General features: G+C 49.4%; 1 protein-coding gene across 1 annotated transcript; it reads left to right on the top strand.

Annotated features, from left to right (window-relative positions):
• Window positions 1–1097: 1097 nt before the first annotated feature.
• EDC3 (enhancer of mRNA decapping 3) lies at window positions 1098–24479 on the top strand. The gene is made up of 6 exons (XM_084268069.1): window positions 1098–1276; window positions 2282–2595; window positions 9860–10195; window positions 18595–18748; window positions 20091–20308; window positions 21341–24479. Exons 1-6 carry the CDS (start codon window positions 1113–1115, stop codon window positions 21673–21675), a joined length of 1521 nt encoding a protein of 506 aa, XP_084124195.1. The 5' UTR covers window positions 1098–1112; the 3' UTR covers window positions 21676–24479.
• Window positions 24480–24492: the final 13 nt, after the last annotated feature.

Raw genomic sequence — 24492 nt, 5'->3', positions numbered from 1 at the left:
CTGGGGGAAGGGAAGCCATTCTGGCAGCGTGCATGCATCCTAGTTATTTCCACCTTGGGTTTTCTTTTTCCCCCTTGCATCTTTTCCTCAAGAAGCTTAGGACAGGAAGGGCTTGAAGGGAACTAAAAGGGCTCTACAGCAATGTGGTTAGTATATTGGTGTCAATCTTCCTGGGTTGTCTCCTGTGCTTTTTGTCTCTGTCTTCCTAACAGTAAATCTTGCAGTGTTCTCCCTCTTGCTGCTGATTACAGCATGAAAGGCAAATAGGTACAGGAGTCGTTCTCGTTGATGAGCTTGTCAGCTCTTTGGAGCCTGTCATCTTCCTGTGTTCTTTGTCTGGAGGAAGAAATCTCAGATCAAAAGATGTGCTTAGCTGCTTCAAAGTGCTGATACAGGTTCAGTCAGGCATCAGAACAGAGGGAATCACCTGGGACAGAACAGCTGGCTAAACAAAGTGTGTTTCTCCCCCCTGTTTTCTGGTAGAATTTGACACTGGAAGGGAGTGTGGCTTTCTCTCTATTTCATTTGCCTAATTGTGGCAGTAATGCTGACACTCCTGGCTCTGGGGAGCATGAGAACTGTCCGTGAGTTTCTCTTGGACTCCAGTGTTGGGTCTTTGCTCCCACCTCCTAATCTGTTCCCTTCAAGGTCTTGGTCTTTGTGTGTACAGAGATCACTCTTCCCACTGCTGAGTGTTCCCAGAAGCTGTTCTGCCCCAGCGTTCGTGTGCCAGGACTTTGGGAAGGGAAGGTAAATCCCCCATTTGAAATCACAGGGAGAATGTCCACAGGCAGAGCTGGATACTAAATAACAGCTTGGAAGCTGTTAGCCTTGAATTCAGCAAGGGAATTATTCCCCTCATGATGCAAACAGTGACCTGTGCTACAAGCCAGAGCCCCATCCAAGGATTTACAGGCTCGCTGTGACCCCCAGGCTCTGCATGGATGCTCCTTCCACCTCACACAGAGGAGAGCAGCTGACAGAGCAGGAGCCTGGGTGGGAGCCAGGGATTTGGGGCCGGGGGACGCAGTTGATGCTGATTGGGGTTGTCAGTTTCTGCATCTTGTTACAGCCAGGCCTGTGTCTCTTCACAGCGACTGTGTGCTGGGAACATGGCTACGGATTGGCTCGGGAGTATCGTGTCCATTAATTGTGGAGAAAGCTTGGGAGTCTACCAAGGACGAGTGTCTGCAGTGGATCAGGTCAGCCAGACCATTTCCCTGACACGGCCCTTCCATAATGGGGTCAAGTGCCTCGTGCCAGAAGTCACCTTCAGGTTAGTGTCTGTCTATGTTCTCCTCTTGACTGTTTTCCAGGCAGGGTCTGTGCTGCCTTGGGTGTTTTGGTTTGGTTTTCCCCAGAAACAAGGGAAAGAAAAGGCCGGTGAGTGCCTTAGGATGAGAAGCACACCTCATGTTTCGGTGTGGTTTGTGTGCAGGAGGTTTGTTTGGTGGCTGAAAGAACTCCAGCTCTCAGGAGTTCTTTCCCACCAGCTCCTGATAACACTCAACTTAAAAAGAGTAAGTAAGAGTCATTTGTCAGTAGATATTTTTCTGTTGCCTGGCATATTGCAATAGTTAAGACTCTGAATCATCATTTTTTAAATAAAAATGATTCCCTGAAGTCATCAATCTTAATTTTTGATTATTCCCCCCTCCCACCTTGGATTTTAGAAGAGAGTGAGTGGGGAAAGATGACGACCCTATTCTTCCAGGAGACATGTGGAAGTCTGTAGCAAGCTCTCACTACTTTAATATCCCAGCTGGACAAATTAAGTTTAAAATAGAAGACATGGAGGTCTTTGTAAACACTTCTTTGTTTCATTTTTGGCTCCTGCCCAGTGCTGTGTTACTCTTCTTTATCCTTGTTCTGAGGAAGTGGGAAGCACCGTCCTTGTCTGAGCGTGAACCGTGCTAATCCAAGGGTAGCTTTCTGTAGAAATGGATTAAAAGTAACAGCCTCAGGGCTGAGATAAATTATAGTTTCCAGAAACTGTTACATCAATGCAGATTTCTGCAAAGGTCTGCGTGGGTTGCTTCTGTTTTCTCCTTGACTGATTCCTGTCTCAGCTAGGAATAGACTCTTTCAAAGCCCAGGTGCATTACAGAAATACTGGAGTTGTTATTTTGGGATTTGTGCCATTTCAGTTTAATATGTTGGTGTCTGGTAAATATCCCATGTGTTTGAATATTGAAACCCCTTTTTTCCAACACCCTCCCCCCACAGTGTTTCTATTGACAATGGCATCTAAATTCCCAAATGCTTCTTTTCCTGTTTGTAGGGCAGGTGACATTACTGAGCTGAAAATCCTGGAGATCCCAGGGCCAGGGGACAGCAGGCAATGTGGGGACCTTCAGCAGACAGATGGGGGCATCCCTGGTGTTGGATGCCAAGTGGGTCCCAGTCAGAATGGCACTGGGAAAGTGCTAAAGAAGCCCGTCTCCAGCACTGCCCCGCAGAATATCCCGAGGAGGACGGACACAAAGAACCAGGACATCATCATCTCTCCCCAGCAGCAGTGCTCCAAGAGCTACATGGATCGACACGTGGAAACGCTGACTCAGTCCAAAGGTTTCCGTCGTAGGCACAATTCCTGTGAGTACCTGTGCAGTCCCACAGCTTTCCTTTCTGCCTTGAGTTAGTTACAGCTGCAGCATCTTCCCTTCTTCAGCAAGAACCTTTCAAATTGTGCTGGAAACCTTTGGGGTTGAGTTTGTATTGCTCTTGCCACCTGGAGGTCTGGAGAAGAGCAAGTTGAACGGTGAGGTGAGAGGCTTCTCAAGCTGTGCCTCAACAGTATAGGTCTTCCAAGTGTCTGCCACTTATCTTCACATCTGTTACTGTTAGATGATGATGAGGATGATGCAGCCTCATCCCTAATCTCGGGTGCATGAAGAGCACCGTGCTGGTGTTCTCTTTGCTGCATTGTTGAGAGAAGTGTGGTTGGTGGCTGCTGGTCTAAAAAGCCAATCGTTCTTTAGTAGTTGCTGAAGTGAGTATGGATGTTGAACTGGTGAAGTGGGGGTACTCCCTGTCCCACTGTCCTGTGTGCTACTCAGCTCTGTTTCCTAATGTGTGATGCTGGTAAAGCAGAGTAGTGCTGGTTACAGCAATTCCCCCACTCCTGCTGTCTTTCCTCTTTGATAACTGCCCAGTTGCAAGCCTCTGTTTTTCCTGTCCAGGGAACTGGAAACCAATTGCAACGTTAAGCTTTTCTATTTAAAGCCCACACAGCCATACCCAATTACAGCATCGCCCTGTGAGTAATTACAAATGTGGTGTTAAAAATACAAATTACCAGGCTCTGATGAGGATGATGTAACGATACAATCAGCGCATCTCAAAGCCAGACACCCCTTATTTTTGTTTCTCTTACTAAAACCTTCAGCCAGCTCTCATGCTGGGACAAAATTGGGTATGTTCTTTTTTCTTCTTCTCAAAGCCCCCCAGGCTGTGCTCTTTTCCACATCTCCATCATGCCATCCCTGTAATATCCAGCCTGTTTCCATGACTTAATTGTTGAAGCATCAGTATCTATCCAGTGTATTTCCATGACTTCATTTCTTTGCCCCCCTTGCTTTTGTGTTTAGAAAAGAAACAAAACCAAGGTGGGTAAGGCCAGTTAAACAGGGAGATTAAAGGCTCTATTTCTGTGGAGAAGTTCCCGGACCTCTGAAGTCTTCCTCCCCCATCAGCAGCTGTGTTATTTTCTGGAAGGTCTGGAACTCTTTTCATACTTGGGCCTGGTTTATCTTTTTAAATGCTTGTTGAACAGGGCTGATGGGAGGAGGAAGGCCAGAATGATGCCAAAGGGGAGGCATGCACTCCTTGCTACGACCTAACCATCTTCAAGCCTCCTAATTTTGAGTGCTTTACTACTCCCCAGGCCTGAACACTGTAGTACTTGTTGTAGGAGGAGACCTGTGGTTCCTTATGGTTGATTTATTATGATTTTTTTTATTCTCTGACTCTCCTTAAATTCCAGTTAGTTGTTTGAGTGTGTTGCTTTGCTTGTCTTGAGGAGAACTTTTGAACTTCAGCATCAGCTCCCTACATGTCTAAAATAACTTGTGCTTGTTTTTATTCCGGCTGGCTGGAGCGTGTAGGAGGATTTCCTCGCGTAACGCTGTTTTGCCAGCATCTGGTAGGACTGGGGTGGGCAGTGAGTGCTTCAACCCACATGTAGCTTATGGCTGGTTTATGTATGCACAGCAGCAGGTCAGATCGTCTCTTACAGGCTTTGTCCAAAACAAGTCAAGCAAGGTGCTAGATGGAGCTCGGATTCACTTTAGGATCGGTGAAGTAGGAAAGTGAACTCTTTACCCTCTAAAATGTGGGTGTTTGGAGAGTAGGGAAATGGTGTGTGGATCTCAGGAGGAGGAGGGAAGAGGTCCTAGCTCTATGGAGGTGGTGGGGATACATGTCTGGAGAAGAACAGACCGTGATGTCCTCTAGAACTGAAGTTGCCTAGGGTTTAGTACAGCTAAAAACTAACCTCCTGATGCCCTTTAGCGTGCTAAGTCAGGGACAAAGTTTCCCCTTCAGAGTACTTGTGTGACAGGAATCAATAAACCACAAATATCAAGGCAGGTTTCACAATGGTTTCGGTGCTGTGTTGGCACTGGGCTGGTTCATGCCAGGGCTGGCAGCGAAAGCTCCCACGGGGATCTCACAGGAAGGCAGCCAGCTCGCTAGAGACTTCACGTTCGTTTGTGTGCTGTGCAGGAGAGTGTTTTGGTTTTGTTCCCCCCTCTGCAAGAAACAAAAAGCAAAGCCTGGGAAATATTGTTTATCTTGTGAGGGAGGCACTTGTTCTGCACGGCCTTGAGCTGCCAACTTGACGTGGAGCTATGTGCTGTTCTCTTTAATAAGCTTCACCCATACACACAGCAGAGGCATTGGAGGCTGTGCTTGGGAAGGAGCTGGACTAGAAGGCCTGGATTTCTGGAGCCACTTGGCAAAGAGCTGGATCGGGCTGTGGAAGCAAGCGTGGCTGTGAATAGTGGCTTTCAGGCAATGGGTTCATCCGGTGTGTCACCCTAGTGCCCTGGCGGGCGGCGGACACTTCTGTTAGCCTTATCTCCGATTCTCCTGCCTGAGTTTTCCCTTACCTCTTTGTGGGCTCTCCTCCTCTATTCCCTCAGCAGCATCAGCTGCTGCTCTCCTTGCCTGTCTAGATGGAGATGCTTGAAGAGGAACACTGTGTAACTCACCCTGAGCTTGTAGGAACCCTCTGCACTGTTCTCTGCAATTACAGGGCTGTAACATGGTCTGTGGAAAGACAGCCAGTTCTGTGGGTCAGCGGTGTGTCAGAGTTTGGCACCCATCGGTGTGGATTAGAGAGCTTGCCCGCGACAATGCCGGCACATCTCATCACGATGAGGTACAGCCTTGGCTCCCATTCGCTGTGTCTGCAGGGGAGCCCGTGGAGCTTTCCAGCCCATTGTTCTCACAGCTTTTTTAGTGCAGCTTTTCTAGTTCGTCAGCGGTTACAGACCGCGCGCATCAGCAGCTCCCGTCTCCTGGATCCGCTGTGCGGCGGCGGCTGTCCTCGCTCACAGTTGGCTTTTCAGGTCAGCTGAGGGTAGCGTGGGGCAGTTGTTAACAGGAATGGACTGAGTTGCCATAACATTTGCCATCGATATGAGACACGAGCTTGTTTTGCCATCGTGTTCATTGTATTTGGCCTATTCATCTGAACCCCTGACAATCACTTGGCTGTTCCTTCGACCCGGAGCCTGCAAATGCTTGGCAAACTCAGCCTGTTGTGTTGGTCTGGGTCTTCATTTCACCAGTGGTGCTAGGTGCCCATTCCCCTGTCAGCAGTGGCAGTTGCCAGCTCCATACCAAGTTGTGTACAGCTTTGGAGTGGTTTATCTGTGGAATTTTGGAAAGTTCATCAGGAAAAAGCTTTCCCTGTAAAAAGCACTTGTGTAACGGACTGGTCACAGCTTGCGTACCGCAGTTCTTCCCAGAAGACTTACCTGTTTCTCCTCTATCATATTTTGCTATCTGTCCTTTGGGGGCTTAGAATCATAGCATGGTCTGGGTTGGAAGGGACCCCAGGGATCCCTTCCCAGAGACTGAATGGTTTCTCCCTGGGCTTGGCTCCTTTGGAAGCCGTTGGTGAGCAAAAGCTCTGGGGATTAGAAAATATCTCATAGATTGATAGACTGGTCTGGATTGGAAGGGACCCCAGGGATCACAGAGCTCCAACCCTCCTGCCACAGGCAGGGCCACCAACCTCCAGGCCTGGAGCTACACAAAGTTGCCCAGGGCCCTGTCCAACCTGGTCTTGAACACCTCCAGGGATGGGGCATCCACCACCTCTATGATCTTCTTGGTGAGAGGTTTATTACAGCAATGTGTTCTCACCCAGTTGTTTATAAAAACTCTTCAGCATCTCCAGCAGCTTGAAAAAAAAAAAAATCACTGTGTCTGAAAACGAACCACTGCACTCAGTAGTAATTTTTAAATTGATATAAGCAGAGGATCTATAAATAATATAAGCAGAGGCTCTATAAATAGAGAGTATTGTCAAAGCGGCGGTGATGCTGACCACACGACGCTCTAGGGCTAGTTTCAGTTGCTCCCCTGTGTGCAGCACACATACTTCATGCTGGCTGTTGTACCCTACTTCTGTTTTGAAGAGGTAAGTGGCTTTGGGCTGCGGTCAGTGAGTTGTAGTGACGCGGCAAGGTTAGAGTAGATCCGGCCGGCCGAGTAGCTGCGAGAGGCTTGCGCTGTCTAACTGCTTAGATGGCCTTTTGAGATGCTTTACGGTAAGTAGCAGCGCTGTAGCCATACCGGTGTTGGAGAAGGGAGGGAAAGGCCAGCATGTTTCATTAGACCAGGGGATAAAGCTGGGGAGAGTTGATTCTTCAAGTGGTTTTGGTGCTTGCTAGGGATGCTTGGGCAAAACTGCTTTTAAACTGGTGTAACAGAATCACAAGGTTGGAAAAGGCCTTTAAGATCATCAAGTCCAACTGTTCCTGTCCTATGCTAAACCATATCCCTAAGTACCTGATCTACCCTTTTTATAAACACACCCAGGGATGGTCACTCAGCCCCCTCCCTGGGCAGCCTGTTCCACATCCCCACAGCTTTTTCATGGAAGAACTTTTCCCTCCCATCTGCTCTGACCCTGCCCTGGCGCAACTTGAGGCCATTTCCCCATGTCCCATCTCCTGTCCCCTGGCTGAAGTGACCATCTCTCACCTCTCTGCACCCTCCTGTTAGGTAGTTGTAGGTGGTGTAACTGGAGCACTTGAGCTCGTGTTTTAAACAAAAAAACCCACCAGAGCATGAAATTCTTTGCATTCAGAAAAGGATTGTTGGGGGGGGAGTGTGTTTGCTTGATGATTCCACAAAGCCTTGGAGATTTGAGATCTTGCCTTCTGCTTTTCAAGGTGGGGAGTACAGGACTCTGCACTTTTTCTGCTGTTGCTGAAGTTGTGAATTAGGGTGTAATAAGATGCTGGAGCTGCAGCAGCTTTGAGAGGGAGTACTGTAGGGTGATCAGTGCTGTTTTGTTTAGCTCAAGCACATAAGACACCAGAGAAGGAGCTGCTGAGCATTTCAAAGAGCTGCTTTGCTTTCAGGTTGGTCACTTAGATGTTCCTCTAGAAAAAAAGAAGTGACACACTGTCTGGAAAACCAAGGAAAAATAGATTTCACACTTTGGAAATGTGGGAAATCAAGAGCTCAGGTTTGTTAGGCAGCTTGTGCCTGTTCTGTTGGTCTGACCAGAAGTTACTAATAAACTTTTCCATGCAGGGAGAAGGAGGGATTCACCAAGACCAAAATAGACTTGTCTGTGCTTAAAAGGTGAAAAGTGACTTTCACAGGAGACCATGAAAGTTGTGCCTGGAGGAATTCTTTTTTGGGATGCTTTCTAGGTATCCTTGGATGACTTAAAATTCTTCCCCTGTTCTCTCACTGCTTGACATATAGACAATAAAAATAAAGCTGCTTTTTCATTTGTGGAGGAGGTGTAGAAAGAGCACATGTCAGGGCAGTGATTTGTTTCTGTGCTATCAAATGGATTCTGTCAATACAAACTTAATAAATTACTTGCCAAGGTGATAAACTATGAGAAATACTTCTAGTAGAGTGAGCAGCTCTAGCATGGTAATTCTTACTCCATTTGTTGGATGCTGTAGGTGATACTTGTAACAGCTTTGAAATATTTTCTAGTAATTGCAAATTTACCAAGGGGTGTAACGCAGAGATTCATGTTGTCTGGACCTGAGTTTGTATGGGTGACCCCAAGAATAACGTAAAAAAAACCAAGCCAAGAAGTAGAGGGTTATGTTAACCTCATAATTGCATATGGTTTTGTATTGGTCCTCCAGCCCCAAACTGGGAATGAGGAGACTTTGGTCAGTGTCACTCAGGAGAAATCAGGCTTTTGCAGTTATTTGTGATGGAAAAAGAAGCGTGTTTGACCGTGCCAGGCAATGAGGAGGTAGAACAATGCAGTAGGAATACATAGAAGGACTTCATCTCAGTGCAGAAATGCATACCTATTGATAGAAAGAGCCAGGTAAAGGAAATGCTTTATATTCAGGCTTTTAAACTCTCCTGTTAGGAAAGAAAACACCTACATTGGTCTCTGAAATGCAGGGAAATTCCAAAGAAGGTCTTGGGCCACATGTCTGCTTCAGCATGAGCTCAGTAGAGGAGGAAAAACTGTCCTACAGCACGGCTCGCTGCTTAGCTCATCACTAACCTGACGTGGTCTTGAATTAAAATGTAGAGAAACACTTCCTTTGCCACCCTTTTCTAACCCAGCTGGTGGGAAGTCTCTCTGAATCAGTCTTGTCTTTCTCCTGACGCTCTCGTTGTGTTGTCTTATGTCCTGGTTTTGGTCAGGATGGAGTTAACTTCTTTTGTAGCAGCAGATGGAATGCTGTGTGTGAGAGTTAAAATGAAAGCAGTGCTGATAACACCCTGATGGGTTTAGTTGTTGTCAAGCAGTCAAGGACTTTTTCAGTTCTTCATATTTCTCTATTAATGAGAGAGGAGGGGGCGAAGCCAGGACAGGTGACCCAAACTGGCCAAAGAGAGTATTCCATGCCAATTCCGTCCTGCTCAGTATAAAGGGGGCTGATGGGAGGAGGAGGGGGCGACTCCAGGATGTGCGGTTTTGGGGAACGGTCGGGTTCTGGGACAGCTCTGGGTGGCACAGCCTGAGCTGTGGGTTCAGTGAGACACTGCATTGTGTAGCAACAGTTTCATAGATTTTTTGCTCTAAAGTCCTGTCAGCATTGTTATATTTTATCTTCCTTCTATTCTAGTAAACTATACTTACCCCAACCCACGGGCTTTTGGTTTCTTGGTTTTGGGGTTGTTATTTTCCCCTTCCCCTTCCCCTTCCCCTTCCCCTTCCCCTTCCCCTTCCCCTTCCCCTTCCCCTTCCCCTTCCCCTTCCCCTTCCCCTTCCCCTTCCCCTTCCCCTTCCCCTTCCCCTTCCCCTTCCCCTTCCCCTTCCCCTTCCCCTTCCCCTTCCCCTTCCCCTTCCCCTTCCCCTTCCCCTTCCCCTTCCCCTTCCCCTTCCCCTTCCCCTTCCCCTTCCCCTTCCCCTTCCCCTTCCCCTTCCCCTTCCCCTTCCCCTTCCCCTTCCCCTTCCCCTAGCAGGCAGCTGTGTGGATCTCTGCTCTCAGCTGGGGTAAAACCACGACATCTTAGCTGATGTCAGTGCCAAAGCTGAGGTCTGCAGCCTCTTTGGGAAGCGAGTATCCCTTGAGTCGGCAGACTGAGTTCCCCTCTCTCACTAGATTCGCTGAGCAAGCGTGTGAACAAACGTGGTTATTTCCCATTTCTGACACACTTTCAACTTGCTTTTACTTTTCTTTAGGGTCATCCAGCAGCCGCCATCCGAACCAGGTGACTCCGAAGAAAAGCGGCCTGAAAAACGGGCAGATGAAGAGCAAAGATGACGAGTGCTTCGGGGATGACATCGACGAGATCCCAGACACGGATTTCGACTTTGAAGGGAACCTGGCCCTCTTTGACAAGGCAGCTGTGTTTGAAGAGATTGAGACTTACGAGAGGAGGAGCGGCACTCGTTCCCGGGGCACCCCAAATGAGAAGCCGGCTCGCTATCGGCACGATGAGAACATCCTGGAGTCGGAGCCCATCGTCTACAGAAGGATTGTCGTACCCCAGAACGCTAACAAAGAATTCTGCACGGGTATGCCTCATCCCTTACTGATAAGGATGCCAATGCTGCTGTTTCTCTGGGGTACACATAGAATCATAGTGGTTGGAAGGGACCTCCAGAGCTCATTGGGTCCAACCCCCTGCCAAGCAGCTCCCCAGCTCATCTTGCACAGATCCGTGTCCAGCCAGGGCTGGAATATCTCCAGAGAAGGAGACTCCACACCCCCTGGGCAGCCTGTCCCAGGGCTCCCTCACCCTCACTGGGGAAAAGTTCTTCCCCATGTTGCTGTGGAACTTCCTATGCTCCAAATTGAGGCCATTGCCCCTTGTCCTGTCCCCACAGACACTGAAAAGGGGCTGGCCAATTCCCCCTGCATTCCATGCTTAAGATACTTAGACATTATTTAGATCCCCCCTTAGTCTTCTCTTCTCAAGACTGAACAGCCCCAGCTCACTCAGCCTTTCCTCACAGGGGAGATGCTCCAGGGCCTTCATCATCTTCGTAGCCCTTCTTTGGAGTCTCTCCAGGAGATCTCTGTCCTTTTTATCCCAGGGAGCCCAGCACTGGACACAACACTCCAGGTGGGGCCTGACCAGGGCAGAGAAGAGGGGGAGGATGCCCTCCTGTGACCTGCTGGCCACACTCCTCCTGATACACCCCAGGATCCCATTGGCTCTCATAGCCACCAGGGCACACTGCTGGCTCATGGCCAACCTGTCACCCACCAGGACCTCCAGGTCCTTCTCCGCAGAGCTCCTCTCCAGTAGGTCATCCCCCAGCCTGAACTGAAACGAACGGTTGTTCCTTTCCAGATGCAAGACTTTACACTTACTTTTATTGAACCTCATCTGGTTTCTCCCTGCCCAGCTCTCCAGCCTGTCCAGGTCTCTCTGGATGGCAGCGCAGTGTTCCTGCGTGTCAGCCACTCCTCCCATCTTTGTATCATCAGATCCTGTTCTGTTCCCAACAGTGGGTTTACTCCCTACTGCAAAAACACTTACCTCCTTGCCCTACCTGAGTATTTTTTATCTGGGAAATATTGCAAGTCAAGGTTGTATGTAGATACAACGCACAGATCCAGTATTACGTAAGTGAACACCCTTGATGACACCCCTCAGCCCCTTTTCAGTGTCTGTGGGGACAGGACAGGGGACAATGGCTGCAAGTGAGAGCACAGGAAGTTCCACACCAACATGCAGAAGAACTTTTACCCAGTGAGGGTGACAGCACTGGGACAGGCTGCCCAGGGGGTGTGGAGTCTCCATCTCTGGAGATATTCAAGACCTGTCTGGACACCGACCTGTGCAATATGAGCTGGGGGAGCAGGGATCTCTTGAGGTCCCTTCCAACCCCTACAGTTCTGTGATTCTGTGAATCCTTGTTCTGATTTCAGTAGCGTGAGGAACCTGCGTGGACTCGATTGCTGGCTCTTGAGAGGGAGGGATGATCTCAGGGTTCTGCTATGCAGCAGCGTGTCATTTGTGCTTTCTTGGTAAAAACCTGGAGACTTCATGGGTTTCAGATACTCTTTGGGTGGTAGGTCAGTGTTTCCACATGGTTTTGCGGAACTTTCAATGTCACTGGTCTGAAGAGAAACTGTTTGGGCTCTTCCCAAAGGGCTTTATAAGCGACGTTCCCCCCTCCCACTTACTGTCCAGTGCAGCTGTGTGTACAAGTGAGCTCCAGAAAGCTGGATGAACACAGCACTAAGCCTGTGTTCTGAGAGCAAACGGTGCCTTTCTCCCCTCTGCTTTACCTTACTCTTAATTGGAAAAGGAAGGAAAAACTTCTAAGCAGCTGTTTGAAAAGCATTTATCTGATGTATCATCTAGGGAAATGAGTTCAGCTTTGCCAGTGCCAGCTGCTGCACAGATGGTCTGCACATCTGGCTTCTGGTCCTTGCTGCAGAATTGTAGGTGCAGATTCCCTGTGGCACTAGTCCCTGTGTCCTGTTTGTATCCTCTGTAGGGCTTGCAGAAGGTTGACATGAAGGAACTTTGGTATTCCAGGACCATTCCTTTGCCGTGTTGGAATAAAGTCAAACCAGATGTTTCTGGGGAGAGACATGAGCTAGCAAATACCCTGGTGGTCGGGCCACTGAGCAGAAGTGTGATTGGGTCCTTGGTCTGTCATTCTTTGCCTGGAAACTCCATCTGGGGCGTGAAACACTTCAGAGCAGGAACCTGATTTGTTTGCTGTGATTTGCTGCTTTTCAATTTAAAAAAATAAGTCGATTTTTTGTAAGGGTTCTGCTGTGCTACAATATCTTCTGGTTTCCATTCATGTCAGTCATCTTCCTGTCGGTCTGTTCTCAGCTGAGATACAGATGTACTGGCTCATATCAGAACTCATCCAGCTCCATGCTGCGTTTCCACAGATACTTAAAGGAAAAGTGAAAGGACAGAGTAAACACTTGGTGTGAGTTTCCCCCCAGTGCCTTGTGTTCTGCAGCTTCAGCGCTTCCTGATGCAGAAATGATAGTTCAGTATTAATAACTTGATGAGGTGGTGGTTTTTTTCCTCCCCTTCTGTTTGATTTAGCCTCTTTCTTTTAAAATCTCTCTAAGCTTTCAATATCTCTACAGTGTCCTGAAGCTCTACTGATTGCCTATGAATGAGCACTTCTTGGTTTTCTTGTGTGATCTACTATTTATTTGTGTTTTGAATATACTACTTGTCAGTTCATCTTCCAGCTGGCTTGTTGGGGAGAAGACAGGGCCTCTATGTATGCCTAGCCCGAAACAAAAGCTAACCTTCTGTTAGCTGCCAAGCTGAGAAGGATGGCTAGTACTGTGTTCTAGCAGTGTGATTCCTGGGAGGAATACTGTGGCGTTAAGCAACAAGCACCAGTAAGTAAATTCAGGTGAAAATGACATCCTGCTTTGCTGAGCTTAGTCTGTCCTTTGCTATGGAAGCTCTCAGCTCCCTGTTTGGGGCATGTTGGAGAGAGCAGCCCAGTGAAAGGACTGCTGTTTTCCTCTTTGGTTCTTGGTGAGGCAGGGTGGCAAACAGCTCCTCTCTGTAGCTGAAGCCTCTGGCTGGCCTCATTAGCTACTGTTGGGTGATTAGTCTCCCCTGTGGAATTCCGGATTTGTTTGGAAGAAAAGCTGTTGTGTCACACAAGGGGCAGGGGGTGGGACAGCTACAATTCCCTGTCACCTTTTCTGAGCAGGGCACGTTCCCAGTCCCGTGAGCGATGCTAAAAGTGTCCCACCAGTCTTGTGTGTCTCCAGATGCTTTTCCCACAGAAGGTGACTTCCCTTGTGTCTGCTGAGGAAGTTTACTCCTGCTTAGGAAATGCTAATGCCTGCCTAGTGAAAGCTCCCATAAACAGTTGTAGCTTGCCTGCTGATTCTGGCATTCAGTCCAGCACTTCATATAGCAAGTTAGCCCTCTGAGGGATGGAAAGATAGTGCTCTTGGAGTAAGGAAGAGTGCACCAGTAGCCCTGAAAGCCAGGATTTTGCATAGATTTGAGACAGGAACTCCCCTGCTGCTGCTGAATTCTCCCAGTGGAGTTGTCCCTGGACTCCTGGGGGGGATCTCAACTTGCAAAAAGCACTTCCTAGTTACAGGAGAAATGAGAATTTGGTATTTGTTTTCCCTCAGCCCATTTTGGGGCCGTTTGCCATGCAAGAGCTCTGGCCGATGGAACAGTTAGTCCCTCTGCTGCAGTAGCACACACAGAGCGATGCTGCTGACTGGTGAGCCAATATCCAGCTCATGTCCCTGCAGGAGAGGAAGGTGCCTGTGAATCCTTGTGTCCCTGTGTTTCCATGGAGCCAGGAGATAACCGGGATTGTGCAGCGGTAAAACCAACTGATGCTGTTTCTCCTAAAGAATGATCCACAGGGCTTCCCCTCTGTGCTTTTAGTACTGACTAAAATAAGTTGATCCTTATGGGATGTGAGCAAAGTTTGGTAAACGCTTTGCTCCACCTGGATGCTTTTCTGAGAGCTAGTTTTACAGAGCCAGGCTATTGAGTAGGTATGTTGGTGTGTGTTTCAGAAGTAAGGCTTTGTCCAAAGCAGGCTCTCTTATTAATATGACTAGTATGCTGCTTCCATCCTGGTGTCCCTTCTGGAAAAGGAATGGGATCTTTCAAACTCAGCCACTATAGAAATTTGTCAAGTGAAAGCAGGACTGTGCTCAAAAAAAAAAATACGGGACTAAGTGTCCATACTTCTTTCTCTGTGCTTCTTCAAACCTGTCCTCTAAGAAGCTCTTTTTTTCCCCCACAGTAAGGAGATAGTGAGAGAAAACACGTGTTTAGGAGTAAAGCAGTGCAGCAGGCAGAGCTACGTGTAGGGTCAGACTACCAAGGTATGGCTGAGTCTGTTCTGTGAGGATGATGCAGGCAGTATGGCTCTCTTCTCAGTGTGTGTGTGTCCTTGATTGACTTACCTAGTCTGGCTTTTAGCTCTTCAGTGTATGGGTGACTGTGTTACAGGCGATGGTGTGTGGTGAATGTGTGAAGTGTTTCTGGGATCGTTGAGTTGAGGGCAATCTAAGTTCACTTCATTTTCTCCTGAGGTGCTCGTGGGGCAAAGACTCTTTGTCCCTCAGGTGCTTTTCTTGCTCAGATGCTTTTATTGTTTGTTTTTGAAGTGACCAATTCACTCTGGCTGAGCAAAAAGAAAAAATAAAAAGCATCTGAGAGAGGCTAATGTCAGAACATCAGCCAGAACTTGTCTTAATTAGAAATAACAATGATTCAAACAACAACAAAATGACCTAGCCCTTAAGGTTGTGGAGAAAATCAGTCCTGTTTGTGGGACACGTAACCCCTGTGTGTGTCTGAGTCTACAAGCAGGAGGCTTCAGCTTAACAACCACCAAAAGACAGCAGGTAACATCCCACTTGCCTAAACTGTGCAAGAGTTACACTCGCTTCCTGTACCTGTGTCTTAAACCAGACTCTGGAACCTGGAGTTAGTTATTGCTGAAGGAAAGAGCTCTTGGCTTTACCAACAGCTTTCCTGAGTTACTCTGGGCTTGTCTGGGGAGCAGCTGTTAGTTCATTAACCTCTGGAGAGATAGCTCAGGCCTTCCAGCATGTGAGTACCATTGCTGAAGCTGGGCAACTTGTTGGTGGTGCCCAGGACAGAGCATGCATCAGAAACGGAGAGCGCTTTGCCTTTACTCAGGCCTCAGCCATGCTCTGCATGTCACAAACCTCTTTAGTCAGTATTTGCCTCTTTAAATTTTTTTTTTTCTGTAAAATACGATTATTTAATATTAAAAGACCCGAGCTAATTTATTTTATTACCTTAATTACCAAACAATAAAAAAAGCGCTGTCCAACCCAAACATAATTAAAGCTGGCAGGAGTTCAGTTCTGTTGCAGCCCTGTTATTGTTTGTGGGTTTACACGCTCTCCTTGATTGCTCGCTGCCGGTTTATTTCACTCCCTCCGCCTGGTTTTGATAAGCCAGTCTGACTGGTTGGACCTTGCGTGAGTGAGTGCGAAGAAGGGAAGTTCTCCTGGCGTTAAAGCCTGCTCTTGAGAGGGAGCAATTAGGACAAAGTGTAGCGCTGGCATGCGAAGTGCAAGTTCATCTCGTGCCTCCCAGTGTAACCCCCCCCACTTTGCGTTAACCCGCTGGGCGCTGAGCTGTAGCTGGCTGATGGTAAATGCAGGGGGAAGCGGTTGAGGGGAAGGTGTGGATGGTTCCAGAGAAGATCATTGAATCACAGGGGTTGGAAGGGATCCCGAGAGCTCATTGGGTCCAACCCCCTGCCAAAGCAGCTCCCCAGCTCATATTGCACAGGTCGGTGTCCAGACGGGGCTGGAATATCTCCAGAGAAGGAGACTCCACACCCCCTGGGCAGCCTATTCCAGTGCTCTGTCACCCTCACTGTGTTCTTCTGCATGTTGGTGTGGAACTTCCTGTGATCTAACTTGCAGCCATTGCCCCTTGTCCTGTCCCCACAGACACTGAAAAGGGGCTGGCCAATTTCCCCTGCAGCCCATACTTAAGATACTTATAGACATTAATTAGGTCCTCCCTTAGTCTTCTCTTCTCAAGACGGAACAGCCCCAGCTCACTCAGCCTTTCCTCATATGGGAGATGCTCCAGGCCCTTCATCATCTTCGTAGCCCTTCTTTGGAGTCTCTCCAGGAGATCCCTGTCCTTTTTATCCCAGGGAGCCCAGAACTGGACACAGTACTCCAGACAGAGGCAACAGTTGTGCTAAATAGGGTGGATACACAGCATGGATCGGTTGTTCCGCTCATCTAGTTTAAGGAGTTTGCACAAAATTGAAGGAGAGACTTTGTGGGCTGGTTGGGAAACCCCCTGTTTCGGGTTAGCAGAGGATGTGTCCCATCAGACTGTTTGGAATGATCCTGACCTCGGGTCACTCATTCCAAGTCCTCCCTCAAGCTTGAAAAACAAGACCTGATGAAGTAGCAAAAAGCTGGGAATGGGAAAAAGGCCGAGAGCCGAGCCTTGCGTGACTCCGGAGGCTGAGAGGGTGTGTGAACGCCGGGCAGGTGCGTGACTAGTGCGACGGGTTTGGGATTATTAGCGGCTTACGACTCCCAGTGCTCAGTGGCTGCTATCAGGAGCCTGCAGCGACGGTGATAGTGTGCGTGCTTGCATGCCTGCTGCCTGTACCCAGGGACTATTAGCGGAGGGAGCGTAATCGGCTGTTAGCGTGCAAGGCCAGGTGCTTGGACACGTTTTGGGCCCTCTGTATCCACAAAGTGCTGGCCGGTGAGTCCAGCAGTGAAGGCTGGAAGGACTTGGCAGGATCTACACCACGAGGTTTTACTGTTACCTTGCAGGAGTGCCTTACATTTCACTCTGAGAACCTCAGGATGTGCAGAACTTGCTGTTTCCGCCGTAACTTGACTTAGTGGTTTGTGACTGGGGTGCCCCAGGGACACATGGCAGTACAAATAATTCCTTGCCATTAAAATACACGCTGCTTTTCTCATTTGACTATGGCACTTGCTTGTTACAACTAGTTCTTGTTAGATGGTTTTTGGTTGGGGTTTTTTTTGTCCGCAAAAGAGCCTGAGCCCATGAGTAACTGTCAGGTTTCCTCCCTGAGCGGATGTGTACGCTGTGGCTGCTCCCCTTTGAGCTCACATTGCCACAGAGCGTTTTCACTGGGCCGTGTCGCGTTCCCATGACTCTTTCCCAGGCAGACTGAGCCATGCTGTGCCTCTGGGCTGCGATGAGCACCCAGGGCGGTTGCTGCTGCCCTGAGTTCAGCGTGGGATGGGAACGTGGAGGTGAGTCGGGGCTCCTGGGTGTTGAATACCACAGAAGCAGAGCATGCTGGCGGGAAGACCGAGTTCACGCTTTGACCCCGTGTTAGGCATCACGCCTGAGCTGTAGCAGGCATCTCTCTGAGTCCTGGAGCTTTCTGACCTGTAGTGATCTAACAGTGGTGAACTAACAGTCTATTTCCCAGTAAATTCAGCTGCGCTCTGCTGGGATTGCTGGTTTAGCTCAGAGCAGTGCTTGCAAGTGATGTGAACCAAAGGAAGCTGTGCTGCCCCTTAGGTGGGAGAGACCTGAAAACATCCACTCCTTGCAGGAAGATATTTCAGGGGAAGAATAGTCTGTGCTTCTGATTCTACCATGAGTAATTATTCTCAGTTTCCTTGTCCTCCACAACTCAATGCACTGTCAAAAAATTCCTGTGCCTCCCTTTAGAGTGAGCTGCCTTTTGGTGGTAAGAAACCCTCCGTGCTTATTCCCCAGAGAGTTTACAGGTGTTACTGCAGGGTTTATTTCTGTGAGGGCCATGCCAGCTTGGCCTGCTTGGAGGAGGAGCACACACAGAGTTGGCCTGAATGGTTACACAGGGTTGTGTGTCTCTTACCTGCTGATTCTAAACAACTCTGCCGTAGAAGCGAGTGGGAAGGACTGTACTGCTGCCTACTGCAGGTGCTGTTCTCTACGCTTGACAAACCCTCCCTCTTTTTGTTTTCCCTTGATCCACATGCTAGTGTTTCCTGGCTCATGGATCAGGCTGTCAAGAACATCCAAGGAGTGTTTTTCTACAGGCTTAATCTTTTCAGCCGTGTTGTTACCCTGCCGCCTCAGTGCATTGTGGTGAGGAACACTTGAAGCACTGGAGGCCTCTATGAAAGAACTTAATGTTCAGTATGCAAGTCAAAAAGGCCTTTTCCATCCATGCCAGCTGCCTGGTGGGTTTGCATGGAAGTATATATATTAATTATTGGGTCTAGCTCTGAATGCTTTGCTCAGAGTAAGCTGACTCTGGTGTACCAGTTTGGCTTAGTCTTGGAATGAGCCTGGATTCCTGGGTTAAGCAGCGCTGTGGTAACAACTTACAACCCTTCTGGTTGTTATAATTTCTAAGTGCTGTTGTATAAAACCTTCTGCAGCGTTCTGGAAAAGTCTCTGATTTTACCTGTTTTCTATCTCCTTCCCCTCCCCTTTGAACCCCAGACTCTGGGCTGGTTGTTCCAAGCGTGTCCTACGAGCTTCACAAAAAGCTGCTCTCGTTTGCGGAGAAACACGGGCTGACTCTGGAGCGAAGGCTGGAGATGACGGGAGTGTGTGCGAGTCAGATGGCCCTGAGCCTCCTCGGGGGACCCAACAGGTAAAGCTCTGCCCTCTCACTCTGCTGTGGGTTTGCCCCCTTGAAGCAGAGCTCAACTTCTCTTACTCTGAGCGGGGCTGAGGTTGGAGAGGCTGAGAGGCGGGGTTATTTTTGAGGTAAGCGTAGTGTAGATGTCTCCTGCTGCTCACGCTGGTCCCTTGGCAGCCCTGCAGCTAGAAGCAGCTATCACCTCTCTGCCTTCCTTGCCTCTGAAAGATAAAAACACCTCATCCCTGTGCTTCACAGAGCCGTGTTGTACCTCGTGTATCAGCCTGTTGCCAAGTAATGATGAAAACAAAGTGGAGAGCTCAGCCTCCTGAAGCAGGAGGAAGCCATACAGTAGGTTTTTTTCCCCTGACACCCTCCCCAGCTTCTCTAGGAAAGGGCTGGAGGAACAGAAATAGCATCCTGGATGAATGGCTTGCTGAGAGCTTCTTTTTGGCTTTTGCTTGTCCCAGTTACAGAAGTGTCTCTTGAGTCAAAACAAGCAGAGTGAAGATTATTTTTTTTCTCCATTTACTGAGAATTTTTTCAGGGAATTGAGCTTTGCACTAGGTGTAACCCCAGGCACATCAAACCGTTGCAGAATTTCTGGCAAGCTGCTCCTTTTGGCAAACAAATAAACCTTGTTTTGTACGTGTTACAGTTTGATGGTGTTGATAGAAACAAAGATCAACTCATGGAAACAAAGGTGCTGCAGAGCTAAATTACATTTTGGGCATCTCTGCCTATACTGAGAATATCCTGCTCTTCCAGAGGGTGGATTTGCTGGCAAGTTTGGAGTGTACTTACTCTTTGTTCCCAGGTTTATTTACCAGGACCTGATCATTTGACTGAGAGTGTGGTAAGTGATGACATGCCAGGCAGCGCCGACCCTATCAGCTGAAAATCTAAGCCACCCTTGCCGGCGTGCAGACCATCTGCTGATAGGGTAACTCACCCTGTGTTTCTAAGGTTCTCTAGCTACCCACCTTCTAAAACCAGAAGGGCAGAGGGAAAGCAAAGCCTCCTGAAAGGGAAATTGCCCTGGATTCAGGCTCACCCCCTGCTTTGAGTGGTATAATTTGGCTGGGTGGTGAGCCAGAGTATGCTGGGACCTTGTGCTGTCTGCTGTGGGTGTGAGGAAGTCTTGAAGGAAACCTGCAGGCAGAGCAGCTCTCAGCGTCAGCGCTGCGAAAGGATGTGGGTTCCTTCTCGGAGGCAACGGAAGGTTCACAAAACACCTGTAAATTTGCATTTTACTGATTTCTCTTTTTTTTTTTTTTTTTTTTCTCTTCTGCTTACAGGAAGAAGTTAAGAGGTTCTTGGGTTTATTAAGTCTCCTTTTGTCTGCCCTTTTTAGGCTGAACCCGAAGAACGTGCATCAGCGGCCCACGGTAGCCCTGCTGTGCGGTCCCCACGTGAAGGGCGCCCAGGGGATCAGCTGCGGCCGGCACCTTTCCAACCACGACGTCCACGTCATCCTTTTCCTTCCCAACTTTGTGAAGATGTTAGAATCCGTCACCAACGAGCTGAACCTTTTCAGCAAGACGCAAGGCCAGCAAGTGTCCAACGTCAAAGGTGAGTGAGTGAGCGAGGAGCAGATCTGCTCTCTGGCGGCCTCGGTGCTTCACAGAGACCTGCGCAGCTCAGCTCTGCCGTGCCTGCTCGGTCCGGTGGCACCATCTAGTGGCACTGCCATAAGGGAGGTGACTGGTCGGAGGCTGGTGGGACGGCAGAGACTGGGGATGTTCAACAGCGGAGCAGTTGTGCTGGTACAGATGTTTCCTGTGTGAACAAATACGGAAGAGCTGCTGTACGGATCTGAGTCAGAGTGGCCGTGCTCTTGGGATAAGGGCTGCCCTTGTTCAGCATCTCCACACGGTGGAGAAGCCAGCATCTGCTTCAGACCAAGCAGGCAGCTCTGCTGAGTAGTCCCAGCAGCTGTTGGAATTCAGATCTTTCAGCTGGAGTAAATTGATGTGAGAGAGCTGGCTTCTCTTTGTCATTTCACCAGCAGGGTTTCTTAAACCTGCTGAGGTTTAACTTCTTGGGAGAAGCAAACCTGGGAATTATGGTGCTGAAGGATGCTTTGTGTAGGGGGGGTGGTGCTGGGGGGGTTACCCTTTCTAAAAGAGGAGTCCTTGGGCTGTCGTCAGGTAAGAGGGATACAGCGCAGAGCAGGTGCAGCACACGATGCCTTCCCACAGCAGGAATAAGTCGACGTGTTCCAGGAAAAAAAATAGGAGCTTGTGGAATATAAAATAATCCTTTTATAGTGAAGAGAGAGAGCTGCTGCTTCCCTGGGCTGCCTGGCCTGGTGAGCCAGCACAGCAGTGGCATCTGGGGTCGCTCAGGTGCTGAGCACTCGATGTGATTTTGCACCTGCGAGCCTGGGGATGCTCTCCAGAACCCTAAGAAGAGCTTTTTAAATATCAGAGTCAGTGTCTTTTACAGAAAGCCATCAATAGCAGGTAAGGCCAGATGTGTCTGCAGTGAGGAGGGATAAAAAAGAAGTGCTTGCTGGGTGGTGGAAGGAGGGAAGGCTAAGGAACCAAGGTTCCTGGCATCAGGCCGGTCCTCAGCACTCAACGGTGTCTGTGTTTCTTTCAGATCTCCCCGATACTCCTGTTGACCTAGTGATCAACTGCCTGGATTGTCATGAAAATGCCTTTTTGAGAGATCAGCCTTGGTACAAAGCAGTTGTGGACTGGGCCAACCAGAACCGGGCACCCGTCCTCAGCATAGACCCTCCCATAAACGAAATGGAGCAGGGCATCGATGCCAAGTGGTCATTGGCCTTGGGGCTGCCGCTGCCCCTGGGCGAGCGGGCAGGGCGCGTGTACCTCTGTGACATTGGCATTCCCCAGAAAGTCTTTCAAGAAGTGGGAATAAATTACCACTCACCCTTTGGCTGTAAATTCGTCATCCCCCTGCACTCCACTTAAAAAGGCCATCCCAGCCCCACGGCTCTGAAAGGGAGTGAAGAAGGAAGGAAGGAGGTCTGTTGAAATAAGCTGTCCAGTGGATCCTGATGACTTGTAAACTCGTTGACGCCTTAAAGGATGTGAAGTTCTGGAGAGTTTTCCTTCCAGAAGAAACTTTGTGTATTTAACAAAAAAAAAAAAGGGAAAAAAAAAAAAAAGAAAATAAGAAAAAATAATCACAAAATGAAACAAAAAAAAGGAGGAAGTGAATGTTCCTGCGAAGCCGTTCTCGTTCTCCTGTGCCATTGTGTGAAGGACATGCAGGAAGACATGCAGTCCCTGGTGAAGGGGCTGTTAGTGCCCAGGCCCATCTGGGAGGCTGTTTATTGAGGAGGGTGCACGTGGTGGTGGTACAAGTGATGGTTTGGAGATTTTTGGGATGTGTTTCTTGCTCCTTCTGGGTGGATAGACCCAGCAAGGGCACCCTGCTAGGAACAGCACCCCTCTGTTGTGTAGACAGACCTTCTGTTGCGGTTGTACTGGGAGGGAGGGTTTGGTTTCGTTCTGTTCATGTTAATTTTGATTTCCCCCTCCCTTGTTTTTTATGTTCCTGAAGGCTGTTAAAGCTCACTCTCCCTCCTGGACCCTCAAGGGGGAACTCTTTGGAAAGCTTGTGCCAGGAGCCAGGAGCTCTTGGGTCACATGTGCTCTGGGAACACAGATGCCCTCAGCCAGGGCTTACTTGCTTTTTGTTTGTTTGCTTAGTGGGTGAAGCCCAGGTCTGCAGGAGCAAGGTGTGTTTTGGGAAAGAACTTTTCCAGGAGAGTTGTGGTTTTGGGGTTTGGTTTTCTTTTTTCCTGGCACGTTGAGGGGCTGTATCAGGGAAAGGACAGCGAAGCAGGGCAGGGTCACTCAGTTTGTCACGTGGTGTATGGTGTGGGCGATGTTTGGGTGCATTCTCCCAGTGCTTCCAGTATCCTTCCTGTGCTCAGTGTGGTTTGGGAAGCGGGTTGTGGATCCCGTTCATTCCTTTCGGGCTCAAATCCAGTGTGTGGGGTGGGCAAGTGTTTGTGCACCCATGTGCTGGGAACCAAGGGTGTGGATCCTCAGCTCCCATTTAGCTGTGGGAGATGGTGTGGTGAGAGCTGCTGCCCTCCTGGAGGGCTACAGCAAGATGTTCACACCCAAATTACCCGAAAGGCTCAGCTCTACCCGCTCTTAGGGCCGTGCTGGGTCCCTATGAGCACTGAGGAGCTGCTCCTTTGGGACAAGAAGGCAGAGGCAGGGCCAGGGCCCTGTTCTCCCCACAAAAGCACTCTGCTCTCTGCTTGTGCCCTGTGCAGGGAGCATGGGCAGCACTCGAACCTCTGCTGCTCCTCTGGTACCTCAGCCTTGCAGCTGGGAGAACCTCAGAGCTTTGGATGGGGTTTGTTTCTCTCCAGGGGAGCTGGATCCCTTCTGGGACTGAAGCATGGGGACACGTGGAAAGGGTCACCTGGTGTTTCAGCTGTCACTGCGCTCTGCTGAGCCTCTGCAGTACCCTTGGCAAACATGTTATGCCACCTGTGATCCGAGGGGTGAGGCTGTAGGGCCCAGCGCTTGACTTAGAACAACGGCTGAGTGTATCGGAGGAGGAGGGAGGCGATTTCCCCCACGGAGTAATTAATGCTGCCTGGAAGTGCAGAGGGGAAAAGCCCCAGCCCCTGAAGCCAGGGGGCTGGTGAGCTCTGGGCTCTGCCCTGCGAGCTCTCCCCCTGCACCTTGCCGAATCTACCTCAGCAGGACGAAGGGTTCTGTCCCTCTCAGTGTTCCCTGAGGGTCGGCCGACCGAACGCCTTTCTCCTTCCTTTGCTGGTTCCGCCAGGCCCAGGAGCTGTGGCTGCTTAAAGAGGCCGATGGCCAGCCCCAGCTGTTGCTGTAGCAGTGTTAGCTTTAGCCCCCTTCTTTTGCACTTCCTAGCTTGAAAACACTCAGTTTTTTTTTAACCCCCCCCCTACCCCCTGCTCTTTCAATTTCTGCTTTGCTCGCTTCTTTTGGGTTTGGCTCTTAAACTGTAGGTTGTACCCATGGAGAAAGACTGAAGGCTTCACGGTGGGGTTCTCTTCTGCCACGGGCTGAAGCTAGTTAGGTGTTGTATCTGCTTGGCATGGCTCTGCAGGGCTGGCAGCTGGGCTCGGGTCTGTTCTCCCTGCTGCCCAGCTCTGGGAAGCGCTGAGGCCCCCTGCAGCCCCAGGTTTAAGCAGAAAGGAGAAAGCTGATAAACTAAACCCGGTGCTGCCTCAGGGGAGGGAACGCACCCCCACCTGAGGAAGGGGAGTCCCGCTCCCTTCCTTAGGGCATGGCAGCTTTGGGCTGTGTTTGGCACCGTTAAACTGTAGTGGGCTCGGTTTGTGGAGGCGTGACTGGGATTTTGGGGATTTGGCTGTGCTTTCCCCTCAGATCCAAAGGTGTACTTGAGACAGTACGGGCCTCTCCCACTCCCCCCCATCCCAAAATGCATCTTGGGTGCAGGTGAGAGCTCTTCTGGAGCACCTGACACCCAGAAAAGATGTCTGGGTTGTTCCTCCTCCCCCTTCCCCGAGTTAATTCAAAGAATGAAACACTTCAAACTTCTGATTTCTTTTTTTTTTGGGTCTGTTGTTGAGCTCTTTTCTACCCCCCCAACCCTAACCCCCATCATAGGAACTGCTGCTCTGGTCACTTCACCCATCAAGATCACTGCACAATGATGTCACTGCTTGATATTCCATTCGTGACCTAATTGTTTGTTAACGACTTAATTCCTGATGCTACAGGGGGATGTCCTGAAATAAAGTGCAACTGTTCATGCATGCTGTT

Source organism: Gallinula chloropus, assembly GCF_964237585.1.
Source record: "Gallinula chloropus genome assembly, chromosome: 9".
Taxonomy (NCBI): Eukaryota; Metazoa; Chordata; class Aves; order Gruiformes; family Rallidae; genus Gallinula; species Gallinula chloropus.
Note: the sequence above shows the minus strand (reverse complement) of the source record. Positions and strands in the feature narration are given on the sequence as shown.

What these genes read in the sequence shown, in the direction of transcription:
- EDC3 (XM_084268069.1), top strand. Translation starts at nt 1,113, where the DNA reads ATGGCTACGGATTGGCTCGGGAGTATCGTGTCCATTAATTGTGGAGAA. An exon ending in CCGTCGTAGGCACAATTCCT is followed by an intron (nt 2,596 to 9,859) that starts GTGAGTACCTGT and finishes ACTTTTCTTTAG; the next exon opens with GGTCATCCAGCAGCCGCCAT. An exon ending in TAACAAAGAATTCTGCACGG is followed by an intron (nt 10,196 to 18,594) that starts GTATGCCTCATC and finishes TTTGAACCCCAG; the next exon opens with ACTCTGGGCTGGTTGTTCCA.